Consider the following 12,049-nt stretch of genomic DNA (forward strand, 5'->3'; position numbering starts at 1 on the left):
TTCTTGGAAGGAAAGTTATGACCAACCTAGATAGCATATTGAAAAGCAAAGACATTACTTTGCCAACAAAGGTCCGTCTAGTCAAGGCTATGGTTTTTCCTGTGGTCATGTATGGATGTGAGAGTTGGACTGTGAAGAAAGCTGAGCGCTGAAGAATTGATGCTTTTGAACTGTGGTGTTGGAGGAGACTCTTGAGAGTCCCTTGGACTGCAAGGAGATCCAACCAGTCCATTCTGAAGGAGATCAGCCCTGGGATTTCTTTGGAAGGAATGATGCTGAAGCTGAAACTCCAGTACTTTGGCCACCATTGGAAAAGACTCTGATGCTGGGAGGGATTGGGGGCAGGAGGAGAAGGGGATGACAGAGGATGAGATGGCTGGATGGCATCACTGACTCAATGGATGTGAGTCTGAGTGAACTCCGGGAGTTGGTGATGGACAGGGAGGCCTGGCGTGCTGCGATTCATGAGGTCGCAAAGAGTCGGACACGACTCAGCGATTGAACTGAACTGATTGAACTGATGGATGTGAGAGTTGGACCATAAAGAAAACTGAGTGCCGAAGAATTGATACTTTCAAACTGTGGTGTTGGATAAGACTCTTGAGAGTCCCTTGGCCTCAAGCAAATAAAACCAATCAATCCTAAAGGAAATTAACCCTGAATATTCATTGGAAGGACTGATGCTGAAGCTGAAGCTCCAACACTTTGGTCACCTCATGCAAAGAACTGACTCATTGGAAAAGACCCCGATGCTGGGAAAGATTGAAGGCGGGAGGAGAAGGGGCCAATAGAGGATAAGATGGCTGGATGGCATCACCGACTCGATGTACATGAGTTTGAGCAAGCTCCAGGAGTTGGTGATGGACAGGGAAGCCTGGCGTACTGCAGTCTATGGGGTTGCAAAGAGTTGGACATGACTGAGCGACTGAACCGAACTGAACTGAGAAACTATCACAACCTTGTAAGGCAACTCTACTTCAGTGAAGATTAATTAAAGAAAAGAACTTTCTACTCTGCTTTAGCCTGAGGTCTTACATGCAATACCCAGAGATTTGGATGTCCCTTCATCACTTTTCCATTCATACGTGCCCATTTTTGGTTTGTATTTTCAATGCATCATCAATTCTCTGCATCTGGTCAGGAAGGCTATAGATCATGCCCACTTAATGAGAGGTCATTTATGCATTACTCCTATACTCATCCATGTGTTTTCAATCGCAGAAGAAGACAGGAGAGGTGGGGCCATGGAGATTGAAATCAGAGAGATGAGTATCTACATCATGCATGTTCTGTTACCTACTAACTGCAGGCTTTGGAAAGAATTACTCTATATATTCCAACCAGTCAGTGTTCACTGTTTCTGCATATAAATTGTTGGGGAACTTCTGCACCCATTTAAAAAAAAATATCTATCACCCTTTAATATTTTTCATGTGGTAAGTTGATTCATGGAATCAATATGAATTTTCCTTCTTTCTTTCTTCCTCCTCCCTTCTCTCACTCTTTCCCTTCATCCTTCTCTCCATCTCCTTCCTACCCTCCTTTCTTTCTTTCCCTCTGTTTGGGTCAGCCATATACAATCCTGCTTACATATAGTTCTCTCAAACCACTTTTTCCATATCATTAGTGATATATATTCATAATTCCTACTTCTGGTGTATAAATTTTATTTCTTTGTATTCCACTAAGTACAGTGAGGATTGGGAATTTGAATTTCTTGTTTATTTCTATAGTGCCAATCACCTGACATGGTATTTAACACACAGCTAAGTACTCAGTGAAGCTTGTTGAGGACTTATGGGCACAGCAGGGGAAGGAAAGGGTGGGACAACTCGAGAAAGTAGCATTGAAATATATACATTACCATATATAAAATAGATGGCTAATGGGAAGTTGCTGTATAACACAGGGAGCTCAATGTGGTACTCTGTGACAACCTAGAGGGAAAGGATGAAGTAGGAGGTAGGAGGGAGGTTCAGGAGGGAGGGGACATATGTATATCTACTGGTGATTTATGTTGATATATGGCAGAAACCAACAGAACATTGCAAAGCAATTATCCTCCAATTAAAAATAAATAAATTAAAAAAGTAAAGCTTGTTGAAATAAAAAAAAAAAAAAACAACCACTTTCACTTCCAGATGTAACTCTTAGTTTTTATTCTCTCTTGCAAACGCATAACTACTGATAAGAACGTGAGATGAAAATGTGTGAAAGCACCAAGTAATTTGCCTTCATGTTCAAGGCTTCATAGACCAAGTTCTCTCCCCAGCCTGCTGGGAGCAGGGAGCACAGGGCACCCAACGAGTATGATGCAAACAGCCTGGTGCTTGAAGCCAAGTAAACTGTTGGCTAATGGCGCAACCTGAAGCAAGTCCCTTAGCCTATATCTCCTCCTCTGTAAAATGGGGAAAATAAAACCTTTTAGTATGGCAAGATTATGAATTACAAATGATGAGAAAATATCGAGCTTAATACTTGTATTAACTCAGTAAATGACAGTCCCTCAGCTTACCCTCCGCATTATGAAGAAAGCCTGGCAGTCTCTTCACAGAATCCCCGTCCCTGTAAGATCTTCTGGGATCTAACACAAGAAGACAGCTCTGGTCACAAAATATTCTTTTCCTTCCAGAGCCAACATCAGGTCTTTTTTCTAGTAAATATCTGGAGGTCTTTATTGTTCAGTTCTTCTTCAGAAAATACGTCTCCCACCTTGCAGGACTATACCGCCATGGCTTCTAGGAGTACCCGGTTTCTTTTCTTTATTGAATCCTTCCATATTCAGCTAGCACTTTGATATTGAATCTTTTAAGCTCCATTTTTGCCTTACAAAACCTAGACTGGTTGGATCAGAGGGTTACATATCATTGCTCAATTACTCCTATCCCTAGGACTCTAGGGTTTCCCAGGTGGTGCTAGTGGTAAAGAATATGCCTGCTAATGCTGGAGATGGAACAGACTTGAGTTCAGTCCCTGGGTTGGGAAGATCCTCTGGTGAAAGGCATGGCAACCCACTCCAGTATTCTTGCCTGGAGAATCTCATGGACAGAGAAGCCTGGTGGGCTACAGTCCATGGGGTTGCAAAGAGTCGGACATGACTGAAACAATTTAGCAAGTTTCTGGAGAGTAAACAGGACTATACCTACTGCTGTGGCCATTTTTTTTGCGGGGACGGGGGAGGGGGTGTGGAAGAGGGTGGGGGAAATAGTGTCTGACACCAGATGAATGAGACCTAGCAAGACTTCCATTTCCATGCTATGGAGGAAAAAGTACTGTAGGTGAGTTTCCTTTTCAATGCCCTCTGATAGTCAGGAAACACAGTGGAATGAACTACTCAGCTGCAGACCAGAGCCCTCAGGCAATGAGAGTCTCTTTTCACTTTCTTGAGTCATCAAAACCAGTTGCTATTTTTTGTAGGTATGTGGGAAATGGAGTTGGAAACTGCCATTTTAGGTAGAGAAGTGACCTGCACGTGCAAGGTATTATTACTCCCACTGGCAGACAAGCAACTCAAATTGCAAAACTTCTCCAAACTCAGTCACCAGAATTATTTTCATTTACAGTAAAATCTAAATGAAAAAGTCCTGGATCAGGAGTCAGACCATCTGGTTTGGGCTATCGGACTCAATTCTATCAGTTATTAACTGTTTCACATGAGGCAAGTGACTTTTTCATTTGTGGAAATAATCATCCTTGCTCTGTTTGATTTGTGGGGTTCCTATGAGACTCACTATGAGACTAGAAGAGATAAATGAGATGCAATAAATGTGTAAGGACTTTGAAAGGAATAGCCATGCAAAACAAAATCCCAGTGTATGGTTCACTTCCCTTGTGGCTCAGCTGGCAAAGAATCTGCTGCAATGCGGGAGATCTGGGTTCGATCCCTGGGTTGGGAAGATCCCCTGGAGAAGGGAAAGGCTACCCACTCCAGTATTCTGGCTAGAGAATTCAGTGGACTGTCCATGGGGTTGCAAAGAGTTGGACACGACTGAGCTAATTTCACTTTCTTTTTCTTTTGGAAGGTAATTCTAAGTGCTCATAAAAGTGAGGAGCAGGACACGGGGGTAATGAGCACATTGATATAATGTGGTTGATACTGATCATTTGCACATATACTGATCATTTGCAGATCCTTAAGGGAATAAGCCTAAGAATTTGCTTTCTAAGATTCTTTTTTAACCTGCACATATTCTCTGATATACTTATTTTGTTTGTTTTTTTAAGTTGATTTACAATATTTTGCTAGTTTCAGGTATACAGCAGAGTGATTCAGGATGTTTGCAGATTATACTCCATTGTAGATTATTACAAGATAATGATTATTATTACAAGATAATGTAATTCCTTGTGGTATATATTCTTATTGTTTGTCTATTTTTTTAAAACTTTTAAAAAATTTGAGTATACCTGCTTTATAATGTTGTGTTAGTTTCTGCTGTACAATGAAGTAATTCTGCTATATGTATACATATATCCCCTCCCTCTTAAAGAGAAAGGATATAAACGTTTTTCTAAGACTGAGATCATGATTTTGTGTTGAGGACAAATGAAAGAGACCACAAGGAGCTGGCACAATGATCTACAGGAAATCAAGAAGACAAAAATCAAAGCAGGTTCCACTCTACTGAGAAGCCTCACAAATTAACAAGATAATTAGCAGAATGTTTGACTGTCAACAAAGTTGGGGAAGTGGAGTTTACTGGCAAGTTTGATTGACGGGCCTGTCATTTAGGAGAGCTTGTTTCCGATTTGTTTCCTAAAGTGGCTGTGCAAATTTATGTACCCCCCTCCACCCAACTCCAAGATGTAAGGGATTCTGTGGATTTACGTCTTCTCTAATTGTCAAACTTTTAAATGATCTTTCAGATTTCAAAATAGTTTTCCAATACAGTGGTGTAAACTACAATCTAGTTGAAGTTTTATTTTCTCAATACACTTAGGATTTTGAGTATTTTTTCACATGAGCATTGTCTAAGGTAGCATTACTATCCACATCTTTTACCCAATTTTCCATTCGGTGGTTTATGCTCACTCATCTTCAGGAGTTTATATGTTCTTGAGGCCAATCCTTTGCCCCTTGTATGTACTGTGAGCATCTTCTCTAAGTCAATGCCGTGTGGTACAAAAGAACTGAGCTTAGTCGGCCAAAGAGATCATGAGACATAGTAAACAGCTGTTCTTTAGTAATCAATAGTTACACAACAACAGATAATTAAAATCATGTTTGCTATTTTAAGTCTCTGTTTAATTTATATTTTATGCCTAATTTTTCTTTTATAATATTAATTTTGTCTTGTTTCTTTTTAGCCGCTCAATCTTCCCAGAGTTTTTTTCTATTTTGTTCACTTTTTTAAAAGACCAAATTTTGGCTTTGTCAAGCTTCACTATTTTTCCTTTATTTTCTGTTTTACTCATCTCCGCTCTTCTGAGTATTTGTTTTCTTTTATGTGGTTTGTGGGCAGTGGTGTTGTTTTCCCTTAATTTCTTAAGATGAGACATCTAACACCTTAATTTTGAGGTCTTCTTCTCTTCTAATATGAAGATTGAAACATATAAATTACCCTTAAAAGATTGCTATTGTAACATCCTATGAGTTTTGATGTCACATTTTATTATTATCCAATTTTATATATCTATGCAGTTCCTCTGTAGATTGCACACTTGTGTTTTTACCCTTCATCCACCTTCTCCCTCCTTCTTAGCTCTGTGTGACACAAGCTAGAACGGGATGCTGGTGGCATTTAGTGGGTAGAGGCAGGATGCTGTTAACCTTTCTCCATGTTCACAACATTGTCCCCAGTCCACCAATCCAAATATTAACAGTTCTAAGTTGCAGAACGCTGATTTAGACTACTATCTAAATATAATTAGCATATTATTACCCCACCTTATCTCCTTCCCCTATTATAAACTAAGCAGTGTCTTCAGAGAATCCCAGACACATCTGGATTTGATTCATGTTTCAGTTTCATGTCATAAACCTCAGGATGTTTTGTAGAGACTGTGGATAGCTCTAAGGTAAAATTTCCATGGTGTGGTTAGCTCGTTTCCCAGTTCTGCATACATACATAATTGTCTTGATAATATTTTAATTTGGAGAAAAAATGAACTTAGAATTTAGAAGTCTAGGAAATATGGCTGAGTGTATATGCTTCACCAGATTTCTTGTTAATATTCCATACTATGTGTGGCCTTCAGAAACCCCAGATTTATCTAACCAGACCATCCCAGAATGACACATTCTGACATAAAAAAGCAGGTGTTTTTAGACGAGCTTCTGGGTTGAATGTGCCGGCAGAGTGCCAGGAATACAAAGATTCTTAAACCTAGTAGTTGGCTTTTAAAACCAGCCTATTGGCCTTATGTGGGCAAATGGTCACTGAAGTTTGGGAAATAGCTGAGAGAATACATTTGTAGACAGGAAAATTATCTGCACAGGGAAAGGTTTATATTCAGTGGTACACAGGCAATCCAAAGCACACATATTCCCAGTGCTCAGATCACTTTGTGCTTGTAGTAAGATCTTATTGTAAGACCCTGGAGCACAAACCAGAGACCCTAGATCTCAATCAAATTCTACCTATGAATAGTTGAGTGGCTTTTATTCATCCATAAGAGGGAGGCAATATCTTGGTACTGCCAGTTTAGGCGTCATTGTCAGGCTCAGAAATACAGTATTAATGAGAGGACTTAAAAGAAAATGCTGTATAAAAAGTCAAATCGGAATATAGGCTAGAAGACAGCAAAGACTTTATGCAGAAGGAATCAGACAAGCTTTCTCACAGTTGAGAAGACAACACAGGGTAATCCTAAGGAGGAGGAAGTAAAATAGAATGAATCATTTTCTCTTAATGAGTCCATCAGACAACAAAATGCTAAAGTAGTAAACATGAAAGAAACCTAAGAAACCCAGCACAATGATTTGTGCTTTAGGTTACTTAAGAAAAGTGGTGATCATTTTTGCAAGGCTGACACAATGACTGCAAGGCAAGGAGACCTAAAACTTGTAGGTATCACAGAGTTTAATAGAAAAGGAAGATGAAGAAAGGCAGACTGCAGTCAACTGCATGCTACCATACCACCTCACAGAGCCTCTTAATCAGGAATATGACTCATAGAAAGATGGTGGCTGCACTCTGGATGCTAGTGAAGCCTGGCAGTGGAGCTTGTGGCAGTAACTGGAGAACTCATAGGTTAGCTGTCAGAAGATTGATGTGTCTCACATGATTCCATGACGGGAGGATCAGCAGGAGGAAGGGCAGCAGCTGGACACACAGCTGGGGCGGCAGCAGGTGGTCCTGCAGCTGGTGGTCTGACAGCACACAGGGCGGCTGCAAGGCTGGCAGCAGCTGGATCCACAGCTCTGGTCTTGGCACCCAGGCAGGCAGCAGCACGTGGGGTGGTAGCAGATTCTGTGGCAGAACACAGGTGCACAGCAAGCTGGCTGACAGCAAGGCTGGCCGCAGCTGGACCCACTGAAGGTTTGTCCACAGCTGCTGGACACACAGCAGGTGGGCTGACAGCAGGTGGTCACACAAGTAGGCTTGCGGCAGGTGGTCCTACAACAGGTGGTTTCACTAGCTTGATAGCAAGTCGGAGGGCAGGAGGGCTGGCAGCAGATGGACTCACAGCAGGTGGGCTGACAACAGGGTTTTCTGCAACAGCTGGGCTGGCAGCAGGTGGTCACACAGGTAGGTCTGCAGCAGGTGGTCCTGTAGCAGGTGGTTTGACAGCAAGTTGGGGGGCAGCAGGGCTTGCAGCAGCTGGACTCACAGCAAGTGGTCCTGCAGCAGGTGGGCTGACAGCACGGGGAGCAGCACGAGTGGGTCATTGTGTCTGTGATGGAGGGTGGACTCTGGCTCAGAGCTGAGTTTCTCAGATTCTGAGGACTCCTCCTGTTCTGGGGCTTTTATACCCTAGACCCCCAATGTTGGGACCAATAAGCAGGACTTTCCTGGATGTTATTTATGTTACTGTTGTAGTTTTGGATAATTGTCATGGAGGAAGTTGCTTTCTTAGTGTTTTATAGAGAGGCCTCTGTAAATTAGTGTTTGATCTTTTCCTTAATTGGGTCTGGTACTTAAGAATCTTTCCTAGAAATGAAAAGGTCAGGAATCATCACCAGCAGCATTTCTGGTCATGTGACATCATCTGGTCATGAGGTAGTTCCTGCTGGCTCTATGAAAGTCAGAATAGTTCTCCTTTCTGAGCTTTGTTCCTTTGGCTCTACTTAGATTGAGACGTGCCTCGAAAGGGTCGGGATGCTGATGCATTCTGTGATGAATGAAGCCTGCTTGAGTTCAAGCCTGATCTCTGACAAAGTCAGAGTTAAGACTTCCACATGTATCTATATATATCTTTATTTGGCAACTAGTTTGAAATGTTTCCCAGTTTTATCAGGGTCATCTGAGTAGAGGATGGTTGCCACATTATTTTTCAAATGAAAATCAGCACCAAAACTGGAAGAGAGGCAAAGCTGAATCCTATTTTCAAACAGCATCCCTTCCTTACTGCTTCATTGCTGTTTTCTAGTTAGGTTAATGACCTCTGGTGAGACATCCCAACTTGCATATACTTTCTTCTACAATTTGTGACAAGCAGGTTAGATAGGAGAATAACTAAGGTATGTTTCAATCTGTAAATTTACATATTCTGACAAATGTGGAATCTCAGCCACAATTTCTTAAAGATTTTAGGCCTCATTTTCTCTCTTTTAGATATATATGTTAGAGTATAATTGCCATGTAATGGGAAAACATATAGTCAACAGCAGTAGAAAGGATAAAATGATCATGTAGAAAAGATAAAATGATAATGTAATTCCAATGGCAGAAAAAAGGAAAAAAATTAAAATTTGTATGGAACCACAAAATAGCCAATGCAATATTGATAAAAAAGAACAAAGCTGGAAGCATCATTTTCCTTGATTCCAAACAGTAATACAAAGCTATATTAAACAAAACAGTATGGACTGGAAAAAACCAGCACCTAGATCAATGGAATAGAATGAAGAGGCCAGAAATGAGTCCATACATTATATGGCCTACTAATTTATTACAAAGGAGCCAAGAATATATTAATGCAATAAGGGGATTGCAATCTTTTAAATAAATGGTGGCGGGAAAACTGGGCAGCCATGTGCAAAACAATGAAACTGGACTCCTCAAACTCAAAATGATATTCCTGAGGGATATCTTCCCATTTATGACAATGTGAATGGACCTTGAGGACATTAAGCTAAATGAAAAAAGTTAGAGAGACAAATACCATGTGATCTCACTCATATATGGAATCTCAAAATTTTTTTCTAAAACTGAGCTCATAGACAGAACAGATCAATGGTAGCCAGAGGTGGGAGGTGGGGTGGGTGAAATAGGTAAACGGGATCACAAGGTAGAGGCTTCCAGTTATAAAATAAATGCATGGGGAATGTAACGTACAGCATAATGACCGTAGTTAATAATACTGAAACCTTTGAAAGTTGCTAGAAAAGTAGATTTTAAAAGCTCTCATGCAAGAAAAAAGACTTTGTAACTATCAGTTGTGACAGATGTTAACGTTAACTAGACTGACTGCAGTGATAACCTTGCAACATCTACGAATATCAAATTACTGTGTTGAACACCTATAAATAATATAATGCTGTGTCAACTAAAGCTCAATTTAAAACAAACAAACAAGGATAGATACATACCAATAGAATTCAGAAGTCTCATATCAGGAGAGTACATGACACTACTGCAGTGAAATACTGAAACACTTTCATTGTTTCTACCGCTGTTGATGATATGCTTTCCCTATGACATGGCAATTACACTCTTACATATGTACCTGAAAGAGAGGGCAGAAAAAACTCTAAGAAATTATGGCTGACACATTTCACATTTATGGAAATATATAAATCTATAACTGTATCATCCTATCTACCTATTTGTCACAAATTATAAAGGAAAGTATGTGAAAGTTGTGATGTCTCACCAGAGGTGATTGATCCAGCTAAATGTAGTTATGGGACATTAATGAATTGAGGTTGTCTGAAAACAGGGTACAGCTTTTGCCTCTATTCCAGCTTTGGTGCTGAATTGCTAGTGAAGAACAATGTGCCAACATCTTCTACCTAAATGTACCTAATAAAGCTGGGAAATATTTTAGGTCAGTCACTACTGATTTGAAAGACATGTACACAGATACACGTGATCGTCTTGAATCTCAGACTTTGTCTGAGATCAGACTTGGACTTTAGCAGGCTTCATTCATCACAGAATGCATCAGCATCCAGCAAGTCTCAACCTAAGCATAGTCAAAGGCACACAGAAAAGGTGACTGTTCTGACCCTGGCCAAGGCAGGAAGAACTATCCCATGACCTGATGATGTCACATGACCAGAGATGCTGCTGGGATGATTCCTTATTCTTTTTCACTTCTGGAAAAGGTTCTTAAGTACTAGTCCTAATTAAAGAGAAGATCAAACACTAATTTATAGAGGCCTCAAAACACTAAAGAAATCATTTCCTCTTGGATAATTTCCCATTGACTACAAAAACAACACACATAACGAGGAAAGTCTTGCTTATTGGTCCCAACTTTGGGGGTCCAGTGTATAAAAAGCCCCAGAACAGAAGTAGTCATCAGAATCTGAGAAATTCACTTCTGAACAAGAGTCCACACTCCACCACTGACAAAATGACTCACTCTTGCTGCTCCCCGTGCTGCCAGCCCACCTGCTGTGAGCCCAGCTGCTGCCAGCCTTGCTGCCCTCCTGTCTGCTGTCAGACCACCTGCTGCAGGACCACCTGCCTCAAGCCTACTTGTGTGAGCAGCTGCTGCCAGCCCACCCGCTGTGAGCCCAGCTGCTGTCGGCCTTGCTGCCCCCCAAGTTGCTATCAGTCTAGTGAAAACACCTGCTGTAGGACCACCTGCTGCAAACCTACCTGTGTGACCACCTGCTGTCAGCACAACTGTGGTGGGTCCAGCTGCTGCCAGCCTTGCTGCCTCCCTGTCCGCTGTCAGACCACCTGCTGCAGGACCACCTGCCTCAAGCCTATTAGCTGTGTGTCCAGCTGCTGCCAGCCTTCCTGCTGCTGATCACCTTGCCAAGGATCCACTGTCCCTATACAACACCTTCTATTAATTGACTTGCTACCTGGGGACAAAACAAAGTCACTTCCTAGACTTTGCTGACAACTGACATGCTCTACCAGAATTTCAGTTACTCATCTCCTTGCTTAAGAGCTTGTGAATTAGGTTGATGGAGTGCACGGGCTTCCTCCAATTGTCTTCCTCTGGTGTAGGAGGACCATGTGCCAACTTTCTGCATCTGTGATAAGGAAGTATGTCTTGGTTTTAACTCTGAAAATAGGATTGACCATCTAGTTCTTCTGAGTAACTTAAGAAAACAAGCTCTCAGAATGTTTCTGTGGGTTTCTATAGCCTATCATAATCTTTATAATCATATGTTCTCTTTTGCTATCCTCATACTTCTTGTATCATGCTTTCTCCTTTTACGGTCACTTTGAGTTTTTCTGTATGTTTCTCAATAAATGGTGTACCACAATTCTTCAATATGTGTTTGATTTATTGTACCACATTCCTCATATAGAAATTTATATGTTATATGTCTTACCCATTATGAGCATCATATTAGCCCCCTTCCTAATTATTATCTCATTATTAAAAACCCATTTCATTGTGTAGTGTGATTTACCTAATAATAAACAGACTCATCCAGGATGAAGTCTTCTGTTCCTGCTCAAGGGCAGGTACATTTACATCCCAAGGAACTATTAATAGATGTCTGAATATGTTCATTTCCAAGGCAAACATTCAATATCACAGTAATCCAAGTCTATGCCCCAACCAGTAACGCTGAAGAAGCTGAAGTTGAATGGTTCTATGAAGACCTACAAGACCTTTTAGAACTAACACCCAAAAAAGATGTCCTTTTCATTATAGGGGACTGGAATGCAAAAGTAGGAAGTCAAGAAACACCTGGAGTAACAGGCAAATTTGGCCTTGGACTATGGAATGAAGCAGGGCAAAGACTAATAGA

The 12,049-nt window shown here is 41.0% G+C and overlaps 2 protein-coding genes across 2 annotated transcripts in view; one reads left to right on the forward strand and one right to left on the reverse strand.

Annotated features, from left to right (window-relative positions):
* Window positions 1–7,243: 7,243 nt before the first annotated feature.
* On the reverse strand, window positions 7,244–7,831 carry LOC104990803 (keratin-associated protein 9-9-like). Its single transcript, XM_010843121.1, has 2 exons — window positions 7,770–7,831; window positions 7,244–7,712 (listed from the first exon to the last, which is right to left on the reverse strand). The coding sequence occupies exons 1-2, from the start codon at window positions 7,829–7,831 to the stop codon at window positions 7,244–7,246; spliced, it is 531 nt and encodes a 176-aa protein (XP_010841423.1).
* A 2,852-nt stretch (window positions 7,832–10,683) lies between these two features.
* Window positions 10,684–12,049, forward strand: part of LOC104990804 (keratin-associated protein 9-2-like) — an 8,722-nt gene continuing 7,356 nt past the window's right edge. The window contains exon 1 of the mRNA XM_010843122.1: window positions 10,684–11,081. Within this exon, the coding sequence (XP_010841424.1) occupies window positions 10,684–11,081 (398 nt within the window). The remainder of the gene's footprint in view (window positions 11,082–12,049) is intronic.

This window comes from Bison bison, unplaced genomic scaffold (genome assembly GCF_000754665.1).
Source record: "Bison bison bison isolate TAMUID 2011002044 unplaced genomic scaffold, Bison_UMD1.0 scf7180017864180, whole genome shotgun sequence".
In the NCBI taxonomy this organism is placed as follows: domain Eukaryota; kingdom Metazoa; phylum Chordata; class Mammalia; order Artiodactyla; family Bovidae; genus Bison; species Bison bison.